The 27,499-nt window shown below is 44.8% G+C and overlaps 1 protein-coding gene across 5 annotated transcripts in view; it reads left to right on the top strand.

The window, feature by feature from the left end:
* PLCB1 (phospholipase C beta 1) overlaps positions 1 to 27,499 on the top strand; it is a 740,315-nt gene that overhangs the window by 483,199 nt on the left and 229,617 nt on the right. For all 5 annotated transcript variants that reach the window (XM_019549094.1, XM_019549091.1, XM_019549092.1 and 2 more), the window contains one exon: positions 2,434 to 2,600. In XM_019549094.1, the coding sequence (XP_019404639.1) occupies positions 2,434 to 2,600 (167 nt within the window). The remainder of the gene's footprint in view (positions 1 to 2,433; positions 2,601 to 27,499) is intronic.

The raw sequence follows: 27,499 nt of genomic DNA on the forward strand, positions 1-27,499 counted from the left end.
TTCTAGAGCAACCTATGTACCAGTGTGAGAGCCAAACACAAAACTGAACTAAGTGGGTTTCACTTAGTTATACCTGCTTTCTCCAGAGCTGAATTTGGCCCCTGGTGAGCAAACAGGTAATGACAAGTAGTGGCTACTCTTCCTAAGTACACTTCCTAATTTCTCTGCCCCATTATAGCTTCTTCATTATTACCAGGGGAATCAGAAAATGGGACAAGATGAATGGACAATTGTGCCTGTCCAGCATCTTGACAGATGAAAGTTGTGGAAAAAGTCACTTAGTCAGTCAGTTGTGCTTGGCAGTGGTGTGAGAGAAGAGCCCAGAGTGCAAGCAGCATACCTTTCCGTAGTAACTACAGGTCATAGGCAACTGGTAGGGAGGATATGGGGGGGGCATGTGCCCCCTGCGTGACAGCGCCATTCCTGCTATCAACACTGCTGGCAGCTTCTGTGGGTGCTCGCCAGCCCTGTCTCCACTGCTGATGCCGCCGCCAGCTTCTGCAGGTGCTTGCCAACCCTGTCCCTGCCGCCAATGCCCCCACCAGCTTCTCAGACTCAGGAGGCACCAGTTGCCCATAGTACAGGTCCACTCACCAGATGGTGGTTGACACACATGCTGTTTCCTGGCTCACCTGTGGACCTCAGTCTGGGCTTTCTGATGGAGCCACTGCTGAACGCCTGGGTCCTTCCCCACCAGGACGAGCGACCATGTCAAGCACAGACCTTCGATGTGTATGCCTAGGCAGAACAAAGAAGGAAGGAGTTGCCATGGGCCCTTCACCTTCTCTCTCAGCAGGATCTGTAGAGTTCCAATGGCAAGACAAAGGTCATGACAATTGGCATAATCCTGCTGCAGCTTCGAGTCAGAGCACCACTCTGAGTTGAAGGAAGAGTCCGTCTTATTGAGCTTGTAACTTTGCTTTTTCTGAATGGATGGGGTCCCAGTAGCATGGGCACTGTTGGCCAACACGTTTCTGGCTCATCGGCTTTTCTGGGGACATTTCCTTCACCCAAGAGGTTCCACTACCCCACCCTTAGGCACTTCTCTGGGGCATCCCAAAGAGAGACAGGTTTGTTAATCAGCACCTGTCACTCACCATTGCATCACTGGCTGCACCATCTACACATCCAGTGGTGAATCCTGGGGGGACTGGCTAGGCAAGTGACAGTACAGGAGATATTAATTCGCCTGAGCAGTGATGCTTCAAAGGCACAACCCAATAACTGTAAAAAAAAGAAAAAGAAAAAAAAAAAAGAAAATCTCAACCTGGGCCTAACTTTGCTCCATGTGGACTTACTGATAAAAATCCCATTGCCTTCAGTAGAAGGAGATGCTGAATCCTTTTAAAACCCCCAATCCTACCTCTTTGCAGGCATACCTTGGTGCTTTATAAAGCCAAAGGACTCTATTGTTTTCCCACAAGGGGCACGTCCAGAAAAGCACACATGTGCTTTACGCACCTCAGAGGCTTTTGAGGTTCCACAAAAAGCATGTGGCACATGGGAAAAGTTTCCTGTTAGTTAGTGTGGAGCCAAAATTAGATACTGGGAAATCCTGGTATCTGAAAAAAAAATTATCTTAAAAAAAGCTGGAGCTTGGCTGGCCAGAGCCATGCTCTGGCTGCCAGCCTGGCTCTGTGTGCCAGGATTGCTGGTGCTGCAACCCCAGGAGGCTCCCATGACCCAAGGTAAGGCTGCTGGGGCCAACCTGGGTGCTGGCCCAGCCTCCCCTACCCGACCCGGGTTAATTTGCCATGTACCAGAGTGTGCATGCAGGAGTGTTCCTGCAGCACAAGTATGTGCCATTGCTATTTGGCCCTGCAGAAACACACATGCACACTTGTCTGGGTGCACCCAGGGGTGCCAAATCCACAGAGAGCCAGTTTAGTATCATGGCCTCAGATGGCAAGCTCTGTGGGCAGGGATCTTTTTGCATGTTTTGCAAAGTGCCTCACATTTTTTGAGGCTCTATAAAACAAGCAAGTAATAGAATAATAAACTCAGGGTTGCTACTTTTTGGTAGTGATGCCTAATGGTTAGACCTGGAATGCCCATGAAACTTTGAAAGACTCAGGATTTCATTTCCTTTTGTTTTTAACTAAAAAAAATCTCTGTTAACAGGTATCTGGGAATAGGATTTTCAGATGTTCTTGGCATTGTCCTTACTCTTCTCCCATTGATGTAAAAAATGCTGGGCACTTTTGAAATCTAACTCCTACATGTTTAATGAAGCGTATCTGCCATACCTACTGGTAACATAAATTAGTTTAGAGTCTTAGCAGAACGTAATTATTATTGTGCAACAGTTGGAATCTTGTTTCCATTTTTATGAGAAATTACAGAACATTTCACAAAAATGCAAGGAAAAATAATCTAATTACTCTGTGTTGCTGTTGTCTTTTTTTTTTTTTCCTCAACTTAATTTTTCCCTAGTGGTGCCAAGAGCAGACCATACCTTACTGTTGATCAGATGATGGATTTCATAAATTTGAAGCAACGTGATCCACGGTTAAATGAAATCCTTTATCCACCATTGAAACAGGAGCAAGTCCAGCAGTTGATTGAGAAATATGAACCCAATAATACTCTAGCAAAGAAAGGTCAGTAATTTTCATATTTTCACTATCCTCAGTTTCTGGTTTGAGACGATGAACACATTGTACTGGAGCAGCACAGTGAAGCAGACAGTGGTTAGGAATCAAATCATTTCCAACTAGCTGATTTTGGATTTTGCAGACTTATGAGACTTGATGTAGTTAATATTCAAATCAAATACATTTTGCTGGAACCAGCATGAGGGAGGCTGGACTGGTTTCTCTGTTTGCCTTTCAGTATGTATAATTGATAGTTCAGAGCAGTTGCTCTGACACGTAAATTTCAGCATAAGCAGTGCTATGACAATAACTATTTACTTGCTTCTGAAATGTTTATGAATGCAAAACATTACAAAACAATCAGTGGTATTGAATCTGAAAAAAATAATTCTATCACTTGTTAATAGCAATAATAATATGAGCCCAGCCATCTATTTCTTGGTGAGGTAGCCATACAAAGGAAACTTTTGGAATAGCTAAATGCCTTTCTTTGCCATAATTGCAAAAGAAAACTCTTTCAAAAATCGTGAACATTGTCCAGGCTTAGCTGGGCAATCAGCCAAAAACAGTGAGAAATCCTATTCAGACCCTCTGCAAATAGATTTTTTACTACTTCCCCAAGTCTTAAAATAACACTGAATTTGCATGGTACCTCTTATTTCATTCTGATTCATATATTCTAATGACTACCTTGCTTTTTAAAGTGTTTATTCCTTGGAAATCCTAGGGGTGTGGGAATATCCTGAAACACAGATTTGACATGAAAACGTATTTTGATTCAGAGATATGGGACTCAGTTCAGAATGCTGAATACCTTGAGCTCCATACCATCAGCAACATGAAAGATCAGGTCCAAAATAACACCAGAGACAAAGTCCTTGGATTCTCAGTTAAACAGTACTTGCAAAGCCTGATTCTCATGTATAATAAGGCCAGTATATTTGTGCCAATGTTAATGTCTGCTTATGCTGGCAGAGGGGTGTAAAGGGGCATTTATGTAAATACGAATCCTTCCCCATTGGTTTCAGTGAGAGTTTGATTAAATATGAGTTGCAGGTGTTGCCCCAAAATAAGTATAAAGAGCCTTTTGAGCATGTAGTAAGTATCTCTGGCCCAGATAAGGGGCTAACTGTGTCTTGGGTCCCCTTGGGGTCTCTCTAAAGATAGCCCTTCCTCAAATCCTGAGTTTCATGCTTTTATCAGTCTTAGGGTGGAGAAGTCTCATTCTTCCCCTCCTCCTCAGGAACCTGGGTATCTTGTACATTTGGAAATAGCAGTCTTTTATGCAGTGTTATTACCATGTGTATATAGCCTGTGCCACACAATACGGTAACATTGGACAATTGTAGATGACGCAACACCTTCCAGCTGAAATCAGGTTCTTAATCTAATTTCCTTGTTATTGTGTGTTCACTATACTGACTGTTTGAGAAAAAGGAAGAAAAGATTGTCAAAAAGAGTCAAATAAATCTTAATGGATGCATGTGAGATGAGCTCATAATCCGGTGCTGACGGAAAAACATTCTGTTTTGGTCTCATCGAACATTATTTCGTGAAAAAAATATAGTCAAAGACCCTAACAGGCAGTTTGTGATCTGTTACACCAGGGTACCTCCAGAATAACTCCCTAGAAGTATGCACTGATGTAGAAGAGAAGAAAATCCATTAAGCTAATGTGTAATTTATATAATAGACCATAACAATTGCTTCAGAGCTCCTTTGCCTATCTTGCCAGTGGGAAATAGAGTACTCTGACATGTGTAATCTTCATGCTTACTTGTAGATGGGTTGTACTAGAAATCTGCTCTCCCTAGCCATGCATATACCTCAGTAATGTGATAGGTACATAATGTATGGATAGGAAAATAGCCTTACTATTATTAAGGGATAGAAAGTTCACGCTAAAATTGTATCACAAAGAATCAGAGCCAGAGATTACTTATCCAAGGTGAGCCAATCAGTATTTTGAACATGCTAGATTATGGGATGGATTGTGGCACATAGTCACTGCCTCCGGTAAGGGATGTTTGCAAATGCTGCACAATCTGGATGGTGAGAAACAGAAATGACTGTGCATCAGAAGGCACATTCCCTCTGTGAGCTTCTTCTCTGTACACTGTACCATCTCTCTAGCTAGTGCAGCACAGCTGCCTGCCCAAAGCTCTGTGGACCAATGCAGAGATGGGGGCATGGTGCCATCCCCTTTCAACTCGTTTGCACCTTCTAGATGGGAGATATCTGATGAGCAGGTACTGTAAGCATTTGTAGCTCTTGTGCAGAAGGAAAAGAATGTTTGCACCTCAGTTCCTAGCAACACTACTTGCTTCCTTCTGCCAGTCTTGCATCATTATGCTGTCTCTGCAGCTGGTGTTATGATCTGTACCTGCTCAACCTAAGGTCAGTTATCCCTTATCATTATTTCAGAAGGGTTCTCTGCTTTTGCCCCTCTAAAGTTTGCTCAGTTTATTAGTCTTGTCAAATTTTGTCTTTTCAAATCAAGTACTGAACAAGAGTCAAATCCTGCTGGTATCCCCTGCTTGTGGACGTAGCTCCTTTGATTTCAGTGGGAATATTAGCATAATACAAGGAAGATGTGGCCTTGTACTTCATCACTGTAAATATTAAAATACTGCTCTGTGCTTACCATATTCCACATCAGCTTCAGGGAAGTCTAGAAAGATCATTCTTACTACTCAAATATTGGAACTTAAGGTAGATCAAATACAAGATTTTATTAGGATGAAGGTGTGCTACTACAAATAAATCTAAAATCAAATTAAATCATTGCAGCTAACAACATGGAAAAGGTGTGAAGCAAATCTCAGAAACTTCATTGCTAGCAAACAACATCATAATGCAGATTGAACACTTGTCATCTTAGGGCAGTGCTTCTCAACCAGGATACCATGGCAATATGGGGCACATTGAGATCCTTTTAAGGGAACCCCAGGGTGCAACACAATATTAGCACTGTTAAGTGTGCTAACATACCGTATTTTTCGGACCATAAGACGCACCCCTCCTGGAACCTCAGTCTCCGCGGCAGCGAGTCCCTCCTTCGGACTCCTGCCCCGTCTGTTCCGGCCGGCCATTTTTATTGCCGGCTCCCGGCCACCGGCACGGGCGCCGGCTTCCGGTCTAAACAAGCGGCGGATGTCCCGCTCGGGCTCCACCGCCTCCGCGGGCAAGCTCTGCCCCGTCTCCCCGGGACACGGTCTAAACAAGCGGCGGATGTCCCGCTCGGGCTCCACCGCCTCCGCGGGCAAGCTCTGCCCCGTCTCCCCGGGACACACACCTTCGGACCATAAGACGCACCCTCGTTTTCCCCCCACTTTTGGGGGGGAAAAAATGCGTCTTATGGTCCGAAAAATACGGTAATTCACAAGATAAATCCAGAGATTTCAAATAGGAATCCATAGTGTCGAAAATATTTTGACCCAATGTGAATTTTTCTAAGATTTTTGCAGCTGCTGAATTGCTCTATTATATTTTCATAGTCAAAATATTAGTGGAAAGTAAGATCTGGCATTTTTAAGAGGTGCCTTGGGTCTAACAAGGGATGCCTTGAGTTTAATGAAGAGTACCTTGAGTCTAAAAGGGTTGAGAACCATTGTCTTTGAGGCCCTCCACTTGGATACTATTTATATTGTTCTTGCAAAATCAGATCTCAGTGCCTGATCTTTCAGTGCTCAATCAGACTTGGGGTGTGCTTACAGATTACAGTTGGTACCTGCTAACTTTAAGGAATGTTAGGTCACTGTTAAAGTGAGTTCCATGTGCTGAAACAGTGGCACATTTGGGATTAATACTCTGTAACGTTCACAATTCTTGAGCCGGCTGGTGAGCAGGGGCATGGCTAGAAGCTGACAAGTCTGCTCTGTGTCTGCCCCATTTGCCAGCTCCCTAGCAGCAGCATGCACAACCCCCAGTATAGACATGACATGCACAGCATACACCCCCAGCACAGCACACATGGCACACACACATGCCCTCCCCAGACTTGCCTTTAGCCACTTGCAAAGAACAGCACAGCCAGGGCAGTGGTGGGGGAGGTGCCGTCTGTGACTGCATGGAGCTGGTGGAGCCCGGTAGTACACAGGGAGCTCCCCCATAGGCAGTAGCCAGAGCTTGTGTGTGAGCACACACTTTCCCACTGCCACTTTTGTGTGTGGTGCTTCAATGTGTGTGTTTTTCTGTTGTGTGTGTGTGCTGCAATGTGTGTGCACACCCTCCACCCTAGCAACGCCCCGCATCCCTCCCCTGCTTGGCCCACTTGTCCCGTTCCCTGCCACCCCCTCATGCAGCTTGGCAACTCCGTCCCTAATCCCCAGTTGCTGTTCCAATGTCCAGACTGGGATGGGGGTGGGGTTTGCTTCAGAAACCAGGAGGATAGCTAGCCCACCTGGGAGCAGTGTCTCCTGGGATAATGGAGGACTGTGAGTTGAGCATTTGATCGCAATTAGAAAGTAGGATAAATCAAGCTGGTTAGCATAGGTCAAAGATAAACCTCACTTCAAATGGCGTGATTTTAAGATGCCCTAGAGAGCACTTTGCATTTTTAACAAGCATGAATTTATGATCCTTCATATTTTAAACACGCATGACAAGGTTTAATTGCAAATTCAAATACCACCCTTAGCTCACACAAAAGCCAGTAAGAACACAGCCTGAGTAAAGACTGCAAGGTCTAGTCAGAGAGAGGGTGTTGTTACACGTTGTCCTTAGGCCACACTAAGTGCTGTGGAATGTTAGGCAGTGTCAACGTTAGAACGAGCTTGGAGCAGTCACACATTAGGGCTTCGTGCCATCTCTGTCCTGCACATCTCTGACTTGCCACTAGAGGGCTGGCATCAAGGGTTTGTCTATGAGCTGCATCCTTCTGCTTCTGTGTGCTGCTTCTGGACCTCCCTTTGGCTTTGATATATGGGTCCTGCCCTTTGACCCAGCCCTAGGCCCTGCTTTCCATCAGTGAACTAACCATTAGGCCAGGCCATCTACACCCCAGTTCCTTATAGTGGGTAATGATGACATGGTCCTTCTTGACAATCTGGTCTTGCAGTAGGAGTTGATGCTCCTCACTGTGCCCTGTGCCCAACACCTTGCTGGCATCCCTGCCTCTTATGTACTGTGACTTCAGGGATGTAATTTTTGGTCTGGATATGCAGCCAGTCCCAATGGTGCCCCCATGCCACCATCTGAGCTGCAGTTGCTCATAAAATGTCTGGGTCTGCCTGTTTCCCTTCATGCCATTGGCGGTGGTCCTCCCCTTGTCCCACATTGTGATGAGGTCCAGCACCTCATCATAACTCCAGTTTGTTGCTTTCCTGATTGGGTTGGGGGAGACATCCTTTGACTCATGCTCTGACTCTGTCTGTCTGACACAGGTATGTAATAGCTGGTTTCCACTTATGACTGCTTGCACTGATTGCATGCGATCACACCCTTGGAGGCAGAAATTCATACCCCCCTGGGGAGGTGGAGATTGCAGGTTGGAATGTTTATCCACATTGAGCAAGAGGCAGAGGGAGGGGATGGTGCATCCCGGGATGCTAAAGGACTGGAATTTGGTTGTTTGATCTCTCCAGAGAGGTCACACATTACTATGACACAAGCTGGATAACAGCTCAAAGATAAACTTCACCTGAAGTGGTGGAACTTTAAGATTTTTAGAAAGCACTTAGCACTAGTTTTCGCATCTTAACTTATGGACAATTCAGAACTCTTAGCATATCCTAAAGGTAATGTGTAATAACATCCAGAGTTAGAATAAGGCTACCTGAGCAAGGTGCCATGAGGTAAGCTATGCTGAAAACCTACAGGCTAAGAACAGAAAGTACACACAAACTAGTTTAAGTGATCAAAAACTGGTTTAAAGCTGTAACAGAATAGAAGTTCAGTACACATAAGCTAGTTTCAAAACAGCCAAAACTGGTTTAAAATAAACCTGGTTGAATGTAGTATCAGACTTAACTGATTTAGGTCAAACCAGTTTATGAAATTTCTGTCCCAGATCGTTCCTGGTTCAAGTTAAATCACAGTCCCTCGGCATCCCAGCATGCTTTCCAGCCCTGGGCTGGGCTGGGCTGGGCTGGGCTGGGCTGGGCTGTCTGCTCCAGAGATAGGGCTGGCCCCACCCTGCTCTTGAGCTGGAGCAGTGAGGACTGGCTCAACTGGGGATCCAGCCCAGTCTAGGGTGGGGACTTCCCAGTCTACAGGGGGGAAACCCTGGCTGGGGTCTGGGGCCAGGGAGGGGAGTTAAACCCCCCTTCCCCTGCTCAAACTTACTGCTGGCTGCAACTGCGGACTACAAATCCCAGATGTACCAGGAAGCAGGAAGAAGAAATGATGAGCAACCCTGCAGAGTCCTGCTGCTGTAATTCTGGACTATAAATCCCAGAGACCTTAGGGCAGCAAGAAGAGGAATTGAACACACAGCTTCTGAGCCACTGCAGGCATGTGGCTGCATTTCCTGTATCAGAGGTAGATGTCTGTTTATTTCTGTTTCAGTTTAATCGGTGCATCTTAGACTAACCTGCAAAGACTGAATTGATTCAGCCTCAGGATTTTTGACTGTAGGTGGCCACAGTGCATTAGCTATATCCCACAGTCACTGATGAATAAGCTACCTCAGTCACTGCGGGGTAAGAGCATGCACATGAACATTACTGTGGAGTAGCTTATGAGCTATGAGTTCATGCCCTGGCTTCCTTGTAGTGTCTTATTCATGTGCCCATACCATTATTACTCTTTCTGACAAATTTGAATAGGTTTTGCTGAACTATTTAGTTAAACTGACACAAGCCCTGTGTGGACACCCTTATATGAATGTAATTTAAACCTGTCTCTACACAGCTGTAGCTAAATGATATAAGCCTGTTTTAAATGAAAGGTAGAGTATATAAGCAGCCTTTTGTACTAATTTAAATAACTTGCTTTAAAATAATAGCTTTAATTAAACCTGTCTTCCTTTTCAGCAACCCCTTACAATTGAGAATTATTGTCTTCCATTATCATCTTAAGTGTTCAGTGCAGTGTGTAGACAAACCCTGGCAATCAGGCCATCTTCATATTTATTTTAATTATTTTATGAAAAATAAGAGCTATAACCATATAGCCATGAAACCCAAACAATAATAACATTTTAAAAACCCTCAGATTTCTAGTTAAATTTTTTCTCTAGCAAATTTCATCTCATTTTCCAAGCTAACATTTGGGCCTGTCTTCCAAAATTCACTGGCAAAAACAAGAGCCTGTTCAGTAGAGTGAACTAGCAGCATAAAAACAAAATCTTATGTTTTAATCGATTTCTAGCTTTTGCTTCAAAGATAGCCTTGGAAACATAAACCAGTCATTGAGTTAAAAAACAAAAAAAACCCCCTCCATTTTGCAGCAGTAGACTGGGGAAGCTGTAAAATCTTGTTTGCTTTTCTTTTTATCCCCTACTACAGTGCCAATACACTTCTTAAATGTAATGAGCCAGTTTCATTCAGGGTATATTTCTATGAAGATTTTGCTAATCAGTTGACAGGCACTATGTATAGTTGTGTGATAATTAGAAATAAGCTGTTGGGATGGGGTTTGTGGGGCACATCATTGTTTTGTATGTTTGCTCCATCCAAGTTGTTAACAGTGCCTGTACATGAGTGTAAAGTTACTTGTGTACACGTACCAAGCACCAGAGCAGACTCAATTAATCGAGTCTGCTGGAGCATGGTAATTACCATGCTTGAACAGCCTCCAGCACCTTGTGTCTCAGCGTCCCTGAGCTTCAAAATGGTGGTGGGGGTGCTTGAACTAAAGCTTATTTAACAAGCTTTAGTTCAAGCGCTCTCATCATTTTGAAGTGCAGGGACACTAATATCCAAGATGCTGCCTCCTGTGTTTTAATTAGAGCAGGAGAGCCGCCCCTTCCCCCCACTCCCCACACCTGGAGCATATGTAAACATGCCAATTAATTCTGCCTGTTGCATATAAATATGTAAGAATTCCCCAGAGAGTCAATTAAGAACATAAGAAGTGCCATACTGAGTCAGGCCAATGGTCTACCTAGTCCGCTGTCTTGTCTTCAGCAGTGGCTGGAGTAGATACTTTACAAGGAGAGTACTGAACCTAATTTATTCAGTGATCTGTCTTTTATTAACTACCCTTCCTAGCATCCATCATTATTGGTTTAGAGATGCCAGAAGAAACATCTCCAGCCATTCTATTCAACATGAACACTCTGCTCCGTATCCCTGATCTTTTTGGTTGCCCTTTTCTATATCTTTTCTAATTCTACTCCATCCTTTCTGAAATGTGGAGACCAGAGCTGCACACTGTATTCAAGATCTACATGCACCATGGGTTTGAATAATGGCTTGTAATGTTCTGTTTTGTTTTCAATTACCTATTTAAAGACACTCAACATCTTCTTTTTTTTTGCTTGCTGCTGTACACTGAGCTGATGTTTTTAGAGCACTGTCTGCATTAAGTACACCCATAGTAGTTGCAAGAAAGCCACAGACATCTGCAAAATGTAGCCATGTTATTAAAAGCAGGAATTGTTTTAATGATGTAAGCCAGGGCTGTCCAGCTGGTGCCCTGTGGACCACATGTAGCCTGTGGGCTCCCACCAGGCTACCACTGCCCCTATTGCTCTGGCTGCCATAGCAACCAGGGACTTTGGGCTCCCACTTGCTCCTTTGACTTCTGTTGCATACTCCTACCCCAGGGAACAGGGCAGCATGGCATAACGAGGCACAGCCTAAGGTGCCTAAGAGCTGACAGCCCAGAATGATGTGGTGTCGTGTGGTGTCACAGGGGAACCCACAGAGAGCTGAAGGTGGGGCTATGTGCCCACCTGCACATGTTGTGCAGCATGGGGCAGGGAGGAACTGCAATCTGCACATGCATGACATGCAGCTGTGGGGGCCTGTGCCCCCCACTAGTGCTGCCCTTTCAGTGTGTGGCTCCCACTGATGTAGCCAGTGGGCATGTTGCCTCTGGTCACTTTGAAATTAGACATCCCTGATTTCAGCATCCCACTGTTTTTGTTTTGTTTTTATCGAACTGTAAAAATAATTTCAGACTTTAACCTCTCTTTGTAAAGCTACAAATTGTCTTAAAGTAATGATACTTTTCTAAGCCCCACCTATAAAATAAGCTCAACTCACTTTAAATATGTTGCTGCTAGTTGTTGCAACTGTTCAGATTATAATTATATGTACAGTTTGGGTTCCCCTTCTACAATACACCAATGATCCCTACTTGGCTTGGGTTTCTTGCTGTGTGGCTTAAATATCTTGTTGGTTTCACTGCATTTGTAGAGGCACCTTCCAATCCCACTCACTGCAGAGGAGGGGGTGCCAAAATGAATTGACAAGTCATGAGTAGGGGTCTAACTAACTCGAGGAGGCGGCCAGCCAGTCTCACGGGGAGATTGTAGGGCCAGCTACCATATTCAAGGGTTGATTGTGGTGGGGCCCCACCATGCCTCGGTGGCCCCGCCCATCGCCACTGATTGGTTACCAGGGCTGGCCATCATACATGACATGACAGGCAACCCTCTCAGCTAACCAGTGGTGAGGAGTGGGGGCAGCAGCCATCTTTGGCTGCCCTTCATGTGGGCAACCCGCCTCCTCCCTGCCACCCTCTGAGGAGCCAGTGTTTTATTTTTAGTAAGTGCTTCTTGTTCTTACAAATTTCATGGGAAGTGCCAGATTTCCACAAAATTGCAATTTTGGTAGGTCCCTAGTCATGAGAGACTTTGCAAGAGTGGTTTCAGTTGAGTTCCAGATTGAAAACTAGATTGGAGAAAGGTCTGGAGGACCCAGTTGCTTTCCAGCTATGATCAGGGACCCTAGACCATCCACTGAAATAAGCAGAGTGATAGCTGCAGTGCTTATGTAGCATGTTTGGATCTGCTCTTTTCTTTCACGGGGATCAGGGCAACAACAACACTACAAAGAAATGGAGCTGCATGTTCTGCTTCTCACCCAGATCTGCCACCCAGAAAAGCTGCCCCACTAGCATAGGGTAAGACCAGAAAAGAGCCTAGGTGCACAACCAGTTATCTGGATAAAAGAAGTACTGAGAGTGAGAGCAGTGAGAAGGTCTGGGTAGTGTAACAACGGATACAAGGGAAGGGTGGAGACATGAACCAATTGTCATGAACAGCAGCAGAAGATGCAAACAAGCACAGGTAGCCTGTCTAGGCACCTGCACTGAGCTCCTTGCTGTAGTTTCTCAGTCCCTGATCAAAATAGCTGGTTATCTGGAGATGGGGAGCAGCAAAAGCTGCAGAACCAGGTTGGTGTCAGTGTTTTGATTGCAACCCAACACATCCTTGCAGTCTGCTTGAAATTAGTCAACACCATTTGAATTGGATCATGTCCAAACTCAGAACAAAAGATCACCCATAAGAAATATAAGGCATTTTTTTACCAAGTGATTTAAGCCACTTTATGCATGTATTAGAGTGATTGAAAGTGCTTTTGTGGTGATTTTATAGAGCTTTAAAGGCTTTTTGCTGGCATTAGGTTGATTTAAATTGCCACCATTAGAGCAAATTAAATCTCTTCTTTCCCAGATTGTTCCAAAGACTTTAAACATTTTCAGCTGGTTTTTTTGTGTGTTTGTTTGCTTTTGTTTTCAGTTATTTCCCTTTCTGTTTTTATTAGAACCTATCAGCTTTACTTGTTGCCTTGTTTCAGATTATTTGGAGGAATAAATAGAATAAAATATATATTGAATACAAAACTAGATAGAAATAGTTTGGGCCTTTTCTTGGTTGAATATCATTCTGTGTATTTATTTAAATAGTTGGCATTTTAGGTGTGGATACACATCCCATTGAAGTTAATGGAAATAGCACCAATTCACCACCCATGTAAACCAAACCAAGTGTTACTATTGCATTTTAAAGCTTAAAGTCATTATTAGCCTTGCTTAAATTGCCATGTAAAATGGCTAATGCAGAAGCTGGAATCAAATTCAGGGACAAGTAATATGATTTTTCAGGTGTCCCTTTAAGCCACTATGGGCTGGACTTCTCATCATTTCTTTAAAAAATGACTGAAGGAATACCTTGGTCATTATTTTTCTTCTGTGAAATAATGCACATTAACATGTAGATTTCCAGTAGCTACCTGTGGTTCAAACAGTTTGAAAGCACATGGTATCAAGCTTACCAGTGCACCTATTCTGTGAAGGTAAGAGAGTGTATTTGCACAATGTAGCCACTTTGAGCTTAGTCTGTTGGAGCCATTAAGGATGTACTTAAGTTTGAGTACAGGATGGTGTAGGGTGCACTGGGGGTACTTTTCTCCACTTAGCTCCACTTCCCTACACCTCATGTTAAGTGTGTTCAATTCTTAGTCCCCAGTTTTCTGTTTTCAGAATCTGGGGAAAAATTAAAACTTTGAGCTATGGTATGTAAAACTCTGAACATAGGTAGCGTTAGTGACAGCTGCCAGTCAGCTTCAAGGAGTGTTCCATACAATTCTCATTAAATAAAATTAGGCACACAGACAAAGACTGGGAACAGTATTTGAAATTATTTTTAATACTTATCAAAGAGTTTAAATCAGGGCTATCCAAGTGCTGATCCCTGAGCTGCATGTGGCCCCCAAAGGGTTAGCATGCAGCCTGTGGGCTCCTGCCCAGCTGCCATTCCCTGCTGCCAGTTGGTCCAGCCTCAGTGGCTGGGAGGGGACTGGAGTGCTCAAGCTGCATGTGTGGCAAAGAAGGGAGATGGGCTGCCTGCATTGCAGGTGGGCAATGCATGTGAGGGAGTAGGGGGCAGTTTGAATGCAGCACGGGAGAGCCAGGCTGCCTGTGCTATTGTGGGGAGCTGCTCATACCATGCATGTGGCTGGGAGAAGTGGAGAGCCAGGCTGCCAGTAATTCATAGGTGGCAGGGGGAAGGCAGGCTGCCTGTGCTATTGGGAGCAAAGCAGGGGGCAGGCTGTTTGCACTGTGTGCACAGTGGAGAGGTGCTGAATGAAGGGAGAGTTGCACATAATTCTTAGTAAGGTTCTGCAACATCAGCAAATACTCAGAACTAACTTGAACATAGGTTAAACAATAGATGTGATCAGCGTCTCTAGCAGAAGCACCATGTGCTTGAGATAAATGCTTCATATTAAACTGTGAAGGAGATGAATGTGTTGTTTCCTACATTTCCTCATCAGTTAGAGGTAGAGGGAGTTATTTTTGATGTTGCATATCAATCCACTGTCAGTGGAAGCCATTCAGTGCTGTTAAGAAGTGTCTCAGGACCAGGTGTTTACATGCTGTTTAGGGTTTGCACTGTGTGGAGACCACAGCTAGTCACTGTTAATCCCCTATATTGCCATGCCTTTAGTACAGGAATTTCTATTGTGTTTAAGATATTTTGATGCTTAGTGAGTGCAAAAAAAATGGAGTGCCTAAGCAAGTGAAGATAATCAAATATGCAGAGGAATTTCAGGCCAAATCCCAGTTGATATTCAATTAAACTTGTGCTTCTAATGGTAAGATTATACATTACAATTATATCATATAAAGAGCACTTAAAACTTGAATGATCACACATTATGCCTCATTAACAAGTGCTGAGTGCCCTCTAGATCATCAGGGGCTCCCAAAGTTTTTATGCCGTGGCCTAGCAAACTGCAGCCCAGAAATGGCCACAGCCCAGCAAACTGCGGGCCATCAGTCACAGCTGGCCACAGCTGGAATTTCCAGCCTGAAAACAGCTAAGGACACCCCCACACCCTGGGCAGTGGGGTGGTCCAAACCCTGCGCTGCTGTGGGCCCTGTGGAAGGAGCTGCAGCCCCTCCACCCGGCTCGAGGGGGCTGCAGCCATTGACCATCCTGCAGACCAGCAGCTGACCTGCCACAGCCTGGCACCGCATGGTCCAGGGATTGAGAACCCCTGCTCTAGATGTCTTAAAGTTACACCCATTCAAGCAAGAATTATCTCTGAGCTGTGCTACCCAGCTTGAAGTAAACTAACTTCTGGGTGCTTCCCTGAGAAAACCACCAAATTTGTGGTCCTTCAGTATCCCAGGAGGACTGCTCCCAAGTGGACTAGTTAATATCCAGCACTCTATGGCCCTGGACTGACACATGTGAACCAGGCAACAGGTGGGTTGAGATAGGATAAGTAGTGAGGGAAGGAAAAGAGGTGAAGGTGGGAAGCAGGAGGGAAACATAGGGAAGGAGTGATGAAAGCTGTAGGAGGAGTGGGTGGGTGGAGAGCTTCTCGACTGCTGTCCCTCCAAACACAGGCAACTGGTAGGGGGAGCACTGGAGATACATGCCCCACCTGAGACTGGCCCCTGACTCAGCACTGCTCAGGACGGGGGCAACTTTTTTGCCATGCAAGCTGGTGGTGTGTTGGGAGTTGGGCACTAAGCCTCAGCACAGAAGTATAGGAGTGGATATGGAGCTTTTGGGCCACCCAAGGCCCACCCACAAACTATGCCCCCTCAGACTCAGGAGGCACTGGTCACCCTTGCCTCCACCCCAGAATTGTTCCCCTGCTACCCCAGTCTCCTCCACTGCCCCCATTGGTCCCTCCACCTCCAAGACACTCCCATGCTTCCCCAAGAGCAGCAGAGGCACCAGTAGTGGCAAAGTTTCATAGATTTCATACATTTTAGGGCTGGAAGAGACCTTGCAATATCATTGGGTCCAGCCCCCTGCCCAAGGGGCAGGAAGTCAGCTGGGGTCAAATGATCCCAGCAAGATAGACATTCAAGTATTTCTTAAAAGTGTCCAGAGTAGGTGCTTGCACCACTTCTGGGGAGAGTCTAGTCCAGGCTCTGAGGACTCGGACAGTAAAGAAGTTTTTCCTTACATCCAGCCTAAAATGGTCTTGCCACAGTTTGTGACTGTTAGACCTTGTCTTCCCTTGGGTGCCCTAGTGAACTAATGTTTTCCCAGTTCCTGATGCACACCCCTTATATACTTATAGGCTACCACCAAGTCCCCCCTGAGCCTTTGCTTCTCCAGGCTGAACAGTCCCATGTCTCTCAGCCTCTCCTCATAAGGCCTGTTCTCTTGTCCTCTAATCGTGCATGTGGCTGGCTCTCCTCTGGACTGTCTCAAGCTTCTCCACATCTAAAGTGTGGAGCCCAGGACTGGATACAGTATTCCCACTATGGCCTCACCAAGGCTGAGTAAAGTGGGAGGATGACTTCTTGGGTCTTGCTTGAGATGCAAGCCTAGGTCTTGCTTGAGATGCAAGCCAGGGTTTGTTGGCTTTGCCAGCTACAGCAACACATTGGTGGCTCACATTCATCTTGTGGTTTGTCATGACCCCCAAGTCTCTTTTAGTCATGGTGCTAGTGAGTGTAGCACTGCTGATCCTATAAGTATGATGTGGATTTTTTTCCCCAAGGTGGAGCACCTTGCATTTCTCCATGTTGAATGCCATCAGGTTTTGATCCACCCACCTTGCCAGCCTGTCCAGGTAGGCCTGAATCACCAGCTTATCCTTTAGTGTGACCACACTTCCCCATAATTTGGTGTCATCAGCTAATTTAGCCAGTGTGCTTCTGATACCTGAATCTAATATCATTTATAAATATGTTAAAGTACAGAGCTCTGGGGGACACCGCTGGACACCATGCACCATTTTGACATGGTTCCATTGACTATCACTTGCTTTGTCCAACCACGCAGCCAGTTCCTGAGCTATCAGACTATAAGGTTGTCGTGGCCTCAGTTCCCCAGTTTAACCATGAGGACTTCATGAAGGACCAAGTCAAAGGCTTTTCTGAAGTCCAAATAAATTATATCAACCTCTTTTTCTTTGTCAAGGTGATGCAACACCTGGTCATAGGAGGCAATGAGGTTAGTCAGGCAAGACCTACCCACAACAAAGCCAAGTTAGCTATCTTTTAGAATGTTACAGTCTGTTAGCCTGTTGTTAATAATTTATATGATGATTTTTTCTAATATCTTACCAGGGATTGAGGTCAAACTAATTGGCCTGTAGTTCGTTTTGTCTTCCTTCCTTCCTTTCTTGAAGATAGACACCACATTGGCCCCCTTCCAACCTTCAGGAAACTCTCCTGAGCACCACAAGTTCTCAAATATCCTCATCATTGGCTACACTATGGTGTCAGCCAGTTCCTTTAGTACTCTTGGGTGGATTCTCAAGAGATCTTCGCCAATGCTGGGTGTGTGTTCGCCTCATACCCTGTCAATCCTGCATCTTGTTCGTCAGGGTGGTCCCCTTGGGCTGGTGGAAAACCAATGCAAAGTAATTGTTAAAGAGATTAGCTTTTTCCTGGATGTCGGTTGTCAGCTGCCCCATTTGGTTTAGCAAGGGTCCAAGGTTGCCCTTGTTTTTCTTCCAACAGTCCACATATCTGAAGAAGGACTTTTTGTTGTTCTTGATTCCTGTACCCAGTTTGAGTTTAGTTTTGTCTGTGGCTTTCCTATTTTGCTCCTACATGTTCAGGCCAGTGCTGAATACTTCTCCTTGGTGATGTTACCTGACTGCCACCCTTTATAGGCTTCTTTTTTCAGATACAGGAGGTCCATGAGTCCCCTATTTAGCCACGGGGGTTGCTCAGCCTTTTGGCTACCTTTCCTATGGGCTGGGCTGGATTTCCCTTGTGCTTCAAGGATTGTGTTCTTAAGGAATGACCACTCATTGTGGACTCCACTCTCAGATAATGGTTTCTCAAGACCTTGGCAGCCAGCCTCCTGAGTTTATGAAAATTGGCTTTCCTAAAGTCAAGGGTTCTGCCTCCCTGCCTCCTCCCAGGGTGCCTGCAGATCACAGCCCCTCTGTGTGCCCAGATCCAGCCTCTGCCAGGCCCTGCAACTGAAGGGAGAGCAGGGAAAGAGGGAGTGGGAAGGAACAAGGAGCTGATGGGGTAGAGAGGGTGATCTAAGTGGCAAGGGGGGCTCCTTCCTCCCCTCCACCCACTCCCGCTTCCCTGGCCTATACTGTGGCTAGAAAGCTACTGATTGTGGCAGGCATGGAACAGCCTTGCAGACCCTAGCCATGTCCCTGCTCGCCAGCCCTCTAGTGGCAGTTCTGAGGATATTAACCCCAAATGTGTGTCAGTGATTACTAGCACTAGTTAACATTAATGCAGACTGACATTTCTTAGAATTACCACCTGCTAGCTAATGTGTAATCTCCGCCTGGGTTTTGGGGCCTTCTAAAACTATGTGCTTTAGTCACAGGCTACATAATTTGGAACAAGCATGGGACCTGTGGGACCTACGGCCTCTCACCTGTTTAGCAGGGGTAGGTAATGAGAGGGCTGGGTTCCTATTGTGGGTTTCTCCATAATAGCCTGGTAACTTATGTCTTCTGTGCCCCAGCTATCGCATGCTGAGACAGGCTCAGTTGGTTAGCATCTAGTGGTTTTTTTCTTTTTTTTTTAGGGACCTTGTCTTGGCAATAACCTGAGTTCTAAAGATGGAACCTTGAATTACCTTGTTACTTTTCTATCCCTGGCTGATGACTCTATACACCCCAAAGACATCTTTGAGAGATGTAATAGAATAAAGATATACACCTGTTTAAATATAATCTCTGCCTATCTTAAATCCTAAGGAAACTGCTCTGTTCAGCATAAATCAAAAATTAATTATAAAATCCACAAGGGCAAAGCCCTTAAATCTTCAGAGAAAGAAAAAAACCTTCCTCCGCCAATAAAAAGTCTTCCCTTTTGAGAACATATATTCACATTACACTGTAGTATACATATAACACAGACACTTGACCTCATAAGATTTGCCCTACAGGACATATGTGCCCACATCTTCTTGTGCTTTGTATTCAGATCATAACAAGCAATGCTTCTCACTTCTTGGTTCTCCTGAAGCACTCTGACTCTCAGAAGGAGTTTCTGCAGTGTATTCCAAATCCTTGGTGTTTGGTCTCCCTGTTTTCTCCTCTGGTTCCAATATCACCCCACCTCAGTGCATCAAGTGTCATAATTATCCAACCTGAACTAGAGTAAGTTAAGGTCTCCATCTAGTGCAGGGGCAGTCAGAGTCCAGCCCACAAGCTGGATTGTGCCTAGGGCAGATTCCATTTCCCAGCAGCCCCTGCCTGTGTCACTGTGGCCCGTTTCCATGGAGAACGCAGGAGCAGCAGGGCTGTGACAGTGCAGTTCCATAGACACTAGCCCAAGCAGCATTGGCGAGGTGCACAGCTGGGCAGGGAGCTGCTCCAGGTCTGGGGCCAGGGCCAGGATCTTGTGGCAGTGACAGCACCCACTAGAGCCAGGGCACAGCTGAGATCCGCTGCCCACACACCCTGGGCAGGAGCATGTAGGCAGTGGATCATGCTGCCTCTGCCTTAGGGGCCAGGGCATGCAGGTAGCAGATGGCAGTTCTGCCATGGCTCTGGACCATGTTGTCACTGCTGCAAAATCCTGGCGTGGGCCCTGGAGGAGCTTCCCACCCAGCCACATGCCCTGCCAGCAGTGCTTGGGTCAGTCTCCATGGAAACCCTGGCCCCGCACTGTCATGGTCCTGCTGCTCCAGAGGTCTCCATGGAAACTGGCCACAGCAACACAGGCAGGGGCTGCTGGGAAATGGAGTCCAGCCATTTCTGGAGCCATCATTTTACCCACCCCTGATCTGGTACCTCAGAAAGCATGCCCTAGGCATGAGGTTACCATGCTTCTGATATCAGGTCCCCTTTGCATGGCAAAAGGACCTTTTCTCTTAGAGGAACTAAATCTGATCCATACTGCCCTAAGAGTCCACCATTTGAATTGATGGCACCTGCTTCCTATTCCTTCTGGCCATGAGGTTGGCTGTCATGGAGGCTGTTCCTTTTGTGGGGACCGTAAGTAAGACTCAGGCAATTGTGTTGGGTCCCACCTCCTATGGAAAAGAAAACTAACCCCAAATTTATACCCACAGTTGTCATGGGATTTGAGTATAGTCACTTACCACATTTCCTTTTGAAGCCTCACTCTTTCAGACTAACCCTCTCTTACACATGCTTGACAAGAGGATAACTTAGTTCTTTTACTGATGCTGGACTAAGCCTCTGTGCATATCTCAGTTATTTAATTCTGAGCTGTGATCTCAAAAGACAGAGTGATTTTTTTTCTGCCCAAATACTAATCTAACTGAATTGCTTCAGTGTGTGCTGCAAGGTCACCGAAGCAGACCTACCAACAATGATCAAAGCCAATTCCACTGGAAATATAGATGCCATCCATGGCATTCATTCTGGACATCTGCAAGGCAGCCACCTGGAGCTTCATATACACTTTTGCTACGCACTACTCTATCACAGAGGCATCTAGAGTGGATGCTGCCTGTGGCAAAGCAGTCCACCCATTATTGTTCACCTAGGATCCTGGTCCTGCCCCATGTGAATCAGGCATTACTTTACAGTCACCCACTGTGGAATGTGCATATGGACAAGCACTTAAAAGAGAGAGGTAAATCACTTAATTAGTGGAGTTCCTTGAGATGTGTATGCACTTTCCACATTTCTACCTCTTCAGGGACTTGGGAGTCCCTGTTGTTCCAGAATTCTGTAGTTGAGAGGAGCAGGAAGTGTTCACCACCCTTTGTACCCTCCGTGGAGAACACAAGGCGAGAGGACTGTGCATGGATGCTGTACAAGAAGTGCTAAGGTAAAAAAATACTTCAAAGGTAAAAGCATGAGGCATATGCACACCTAAAGTAGAATGTGCATGTCAATGGTTCTCAACCTTTTTTTGAACTCAAGGCACCACCTTAGAGAGTGCTGGCTCCTGGCTTTTGCTTTTTTCTTGACTACAGAAAAATAATAGAACAATTTTTCTGTTGCAAACAACTCAGAAAGACCACAACAGGTCAGAATTGTTTGTAATATTATGGATTCCTATTTGAAATCTCTGGGTCTGTCTTGTGAATCGTGTTGGTGTTTGCAAACCTAATAATCTACATCACCCTTAAAAGGATCTTGTGACACTCTGAGCTGTGGTGGAGCCCTGGTTGAGAATCACTGGTGTATATGGTCAATGGCAAATTTCAAAGGAGTCCAATTACTGGTAAAGAACTTCTCTTTTCTCTCTAAAGATTCCCTCAGCTCCTTGATCAGCCCATCCATAAATACTGTATGTCTATTTCAAATCTATTGATAGAGGTTTAGCCTAGGATGTTCTAAGGAACTGCTGGGGTTAGGTGGCTAATTCCAATTGAATTTCACCATTTATTCTATGTTTTCTTCCGATCAGTGGTCCTGGTTATTTAAACAATGAGGTAAATTAACAAGCCTGCTGGCACAGATTAAAATTCATTTTCTTTGTGTAGACCTTACAGCACACACATTTTTCCTGGAATGGTGTTTGTCTCCTGCAGTATTCATTTGAATACTAATATTGTACCTTACCCCTGTTAAACATCAACAGATTTTAAACAATTTCATCCCACTGCTTTAAATCACCTTTCAGTAACTGCTTAAGAATACTTGTACTTCAGAGTCCTTTGAGATCGCTTGATGGGGTCATTTCCTAGGCAACAGCATTTACTGCCACAAACAAGTACAAAGCAAGTCAGGGCCCCGCTGTTGCACTTTTAAGGAACATTAATAATGTAATTCTGTTTACAGCATATCTTTTGACATTTAGGCTGTTAGCTTCAGTGATGGGGTGTCCTGTCACTAAAGCAAATGTAAGGACAGATCTTGCACCTCCTGTAAGCTGCTGCCTCCCTGACTTCACACTCCTAATTCTAACATTAGAAATTAAGGACACTATGGTAACTCAGAGGTCCTCAACTTTTTTCATACTATATACCATGTTACCACAGATGATCTTTTGGCTCTGTTTCCCTTGTTTATTGAGGACAGTTCAAAGTATCTCAACAATGCTGAACTCATGATTCATAACGCTTGCTACCAAGACTTGTAATTTTTTACAAATAATGTCACAAATTCTAGTGTGTGTTCTATATTAACAAAAATAATTACACATACAGGTCACTTGTCAAAATAAACATATTGCAGTGTATTATCTCTTATTTTCATGAGTGTGCTTGGTTTACCTGTAAAATTCATTTATTTGGTGTCTCAGTTGCTTGTGAGATTCTCTTGCAGGTAAAACCCTGCCCCCTAGTACTTCAGCTGAAATGTAAATCTCTACACATTGCATTCAGTAGCTGCTTCTTTGCACATATTTTACACTTGAAGCACCTCATCTTTCTAAATTATAGACAATACAGAGTGAACTAGTGGTGTGGGCTAGCAGTAGCGGATTTTGTAATTGCTATCATGAAGACATTGCTGTAAAAAAAAACATACCTTTTTTGGCTTGGCAGTGTGGCTAGAGTTGTTTATTTGTTGCTTTTTAAATCACCGGTTGTACTTTGAAATGTAGGACTTGGCCTAGATTCTACAGTTTATATAAAGTTTTGTGCATTGACCTTAAATTTGTATCATCACCCCTAATTATTAAGTTTAGGGAAATGACCTATTCCTTGATGTTTATTTTAAATACTTACACAGAAATAAGGAGTTGTCTTTGACTCACAGCCTTGTTACACATTGCACTTTGAGGTGCTTAAATGTTGATTAGTGTTAGTGCTACCTCAAGGTTGGAGCAGTCATACCCTAAACCAAAAACCTTCTCTTACTTCCTGCACAGCTGTGACTTGCCATTAGGAGGCTAGTGAGCAGGGGCCTGCTATAAGTTGCAGCTCTAATTTGCCACTTCAGAGCTGGTAAGCCAGTTCTATCCCTGTAGGTGTGGGTATCTGAGAGGGGTTGGGGAGGAGGATGGGAACATGAAACTGGAAGTAGAAGAATTAATGGGATGGAGGTGGGTAATGAAATAAGAGGTGGAAAGGAAATGGGGGTGGGGAAGGTTGGTGAAATCAAATAAATCAGTCACTGAAGGATACAATAAACAGTGACAAAAATAAAGAATATAAAAATAAAAAAAGAAGTTTTTGTGTTTTAATAAATTCAGATTTGAGATTGGAATGTGGGGGGTCCTGGATATGCTTTGCAAGGTGGTTGGGAGGTGGGAGCAGTGAGGGAAGGCACTTTGGCAGAGCTACTGCCCCTACCCTAGGAAATAAGTCCCTGCTCAAGGGGCGTGATCCAGCCCCCTACCTGGTTCCCCCCTTAGACCCCACTCCTGGACCCGTCTGTACCCTGCAACCTGGCTAGTTGGCATGTGCTCTGAAGGCTGTTTACATGGGGTTACACTCCCAGGGGTGGGAGGGAAAGTTAGCTAGGTGCCAGAACTGACTCCTGTGCACTAGACTTCAGGGGGTAGAAAAATTGTCCACACAGGAGGGATGGGAAGGGGACACTGCATTCTGGGATGCTGGAGGACTGCAACTTGGGTGGTTCATCTGTGGGGAGTGGCCACAAATTAATGAAACATGAGCTGGGTAATACAAATCAGGGAAAAACTTGCCTTGGGTTAACATAACATTAAGTCACCTAAAGTGTGCTTAAAATTAGTTTCAGGTGTTAATTTGTGTACAACCCAGGGGCTAAGATCTCCAGGAGCTGCCTAAAATTAATGTGTAACAGGGTCCACCAGCTTTTTGGTCTTGATTCAGGTCTTGGGTGTAAATATGAGGTAACTCTATTGACACTTGCAGGCATAAACTAATGTAAAACTGGTTTAACAAATCAGAAGCAAGTCTTTGTTCTTCATAGCTTTGTCCAGCTGTGCAGATCTAATTTTTCCTGGCCCCACTGTTTCTTCTAGGAAAGTCACGTCACTGAATTTGTGCCATCAGAGCCTGAAAGCAATAGTGATATCTCAAATTCACCAGTAAGATTTTCATGTGATTTTCATGTGAAAGAGGCTGGTCATGGTGGGAAAATTCTTTAGCAGCTTGCCTAAGTTACCTGCATGATCCGGGGACAACAGGGCAGACCCTACAAAGAAAGACTGCAGGACCTAAACCTGTTCAGCCTTCACAAGAGAAGGCTGAGGGGGGACCTGGTGAATGTCTATAAAATCACTAGGGGGGACCAGAAGGGTTTGGGGGAGACACTGTTTCCCCTAGCGTCCCCTGGCATAACAAGGAATAATGGACACAAATTGTTGGAGAGTAGGTTTAGATTAGACATCCGCAAGAACTACTTCACAGTCAGGGCGGCTAGGATCTGGAACCAACTTCCAAGGGAAGTGGTGCTGGCTCCTACCCTGGGGGTCTTTAAGAAGAGGCCTGATGCCTACCTGGCTGCACTCATTTGAGTCCAGTTTTTCTCCCGCCCAGGCGGGGGGTCGGACTTGAAGACCTACAAGGTTCCTTCCGACCCTACTGTTATGATTCTATGATTCCTTTCCCGGAAAAGTGACTACACTATATCTTGCACTAAAACTTCCTTAGTACATTGCCTGTGACCATTACCTATTTGTTTAGACAGTTTCAAATGACCTGACAGAATGATGGCTTCTGCCTGTGGGTCACCCACCCTACTCTGCTCCATATAAGAAAGTGGCATTAATTCACCAACATGACATACCTACTGTAGAACCTGATGGATGGACCCCTCTGCACCTTTCCCACTTTGGAGGAATCTGGATCCTAGGCTTAATTCCTCCACCCAGGCTTCACTGGTTATGAACCTTCCCACACCCTCCCCTGAGAAAACCTTTTATCTTCTCTAACCTGACACTCCTACAGGTAATAAGGGGAGAAGACTCTTCCCATCTGACCTTGGAGCAAAGCCTTTGTTGCCAGTCTTCTTTACATCCTATGTTGGGGATATGAACCAATAAGAAGCACCCTTTTCTGTGTTTTGACCTCTTTCCTCAGGAGTGGATCAGGAGTGTCTGAAGTTAATTCCGAAGTATTTCAAGAGTCGCATGGGAATATTTTTCTTGTGCCTGCCTGTGCTATGTCTGCCTCAGCCCAGCAATATCTGATCCTTACTTTATAAACAGGAAGCTTACTCCTGAATGAAAATGATGTTAGCATTAGTTTTCACCTTTTCTTCCTTTTCCATTTGCTTTATTAAAGTGCAGTCTCTTTTACGGAACACTTTGATGTATTTGAATTTAGCACAGGATTTATTCTTTGCTGATGATCATCAAGTAATGTTTCCTTCAGACAGTATAAAATAGTCACAGGACTATGTTCAGGTGTTAAATAAAAATGTGACTCACCTCTTAATCAAAATTATGAGCTTTGCCTGTTTTAGGACTGCTTCAAGATCACCAGTTCAGGGACTATGTTTCTTTGTATGAGTCTCTGCAGTCAGATGACCCTGATCTTGGTGCAACTCTAATGCAGGATTGTAGATAATGTGGCCACCCACTGTCAGGCAACATCTGTCAGGCAACATGCTTTATTTTAACCATATTATTTAAAAAATGTAACGGCAGGAGATTTTACTCCAGTGAGGGTTTTTAAGAAGTGTAAACACACATTCAAAAATGCCTGAGTAGATCAAAGTTTCTCAGTTTTTTTCATGGAATGAACTACATACTTGCTACTTACATGTTACTTCTCTTTCCTTTCCATTATACTGTGGAAGATACCCTTGGTAAGTGCAGACACTGGCTTATGTACAAAGCAAGCAAAGTAGGGCCAAGGGAATGCTTATTTTTATATGTCTCCTACTGCTGTTTAACAGCTAGAAGTATATGACCAATCCCTTTTTTCAGGACTTACCCCTAAGTGGCTGCAGTTCACAGTTTGGGAAGATAACTGTATGTGCCCATGATGTCATTTATAGGTCAGATTTGTTTCCTACAGTGAATTGCTATGCAGCTGTTTGTATAGAAATCTGTTTAATCATCTACTAATATGCCCATTGTTAAATATTGAGGCACCATATTCTCAGAAAAAAACCAGATGAAGGCATCTCTACAAAACAGATCAAAATCTCTTGCCATTCTCACATCCTAGAAGATATCTTCAGTGGGGCTACTTAGAGTCCCATGTTGCTGCTCTGAAAGGGCTTGCATTATTAGGCAGCACGATAGGAAAATCTTGAGACATCGTTTCATTGTGATTTACTGTAAACAAGGAACCTCTGCTGGGAGAACACCCAACAGTATCTTAGGTTACCAGTGCTAAAGGCTTTCTGGATCAGAGCCAGTATTTTGAAAGTGGAGTAGAATTAAATAGTTAGAATAAAGCACAGTACCAGTGAGAGAGGTTCCCTTTGGACTTCATGATGGAACAGGTTGCAGGCTCCATATGTTCTTCTGCAGTTAAGCTCCGAAATAGTGTTTTTTGGTAGTCCCACCTAGATTGGATAAAAGTGTGAATCATCTTGGCTAGGTTTTCATCTTCAAGGAGTTCTCCTGCTAATTTACCCAAAAAAGGACTAATCCTTACTGATCTTGGCCACTTGGTACTTCTGTGTATGGATTAACTGATACGGAACAAGTTCTCTACTTTTTGGCCAAACTCCTGTTTTCTATCCCTTCCTGCTTATCATTCACCAAATTTTTATTTTGGATATTGCATAGCAGAGACTATTCTTTATTAATGTTAACCCTATGTCCTCATTACCCTATCATTATCCTGTGGGCTTAATGAGTGGTTCAGAACCAGTCTGCTGGCTGGATCAGACCCACAGACTGGCCCTGCATGCCTGATCTAGCACATGTCCTGGAGCAGCCAGATGGGGCACCATGTGCAGCACAGTCCTACTCTAGCTACTCTGGGGTTGTGCTGCATGTGGCAGCTGCTCCGTCACCCCAGGACTGTGCTGCATTGCACTGGAGCAGCTGCCAGGTGCCGCCCAGTCCTGGAGTGGCAGAGTGGCCCCCACATGCGGCACAGTTCTGGAGTGGCAGAGTTGCCCCTGGGCACAACCGAGCCCCAGAGCAACAGAATGGCACGCAACTGCTCTGGGGCTGTGATCCATGCAGCGGCTACTCCAGGGGTGTGCCAAATGTGTCCCACATTTGAACAGAGTGCTTTTTACCCCCTCGTCCAAGTCACTGATGAAGATGTTGAACAGTGCGGGCCCGAGGAC

This window comes from Crocodylus porosus, unplaced genomic scaffold, assembly GCF_001723895.1.
Source record: "Crocodylus porosus isolate Cpor-Errol unplaced genomic scaffold, CroPor_comp1, whole genome shotgun sequence".
Classification (NCBI taxonomy): Eukaryota; Metazoa; Chordata; order Crocodylia; family Crocodylidae; genus Crocodylus; species Crocodylus porosus.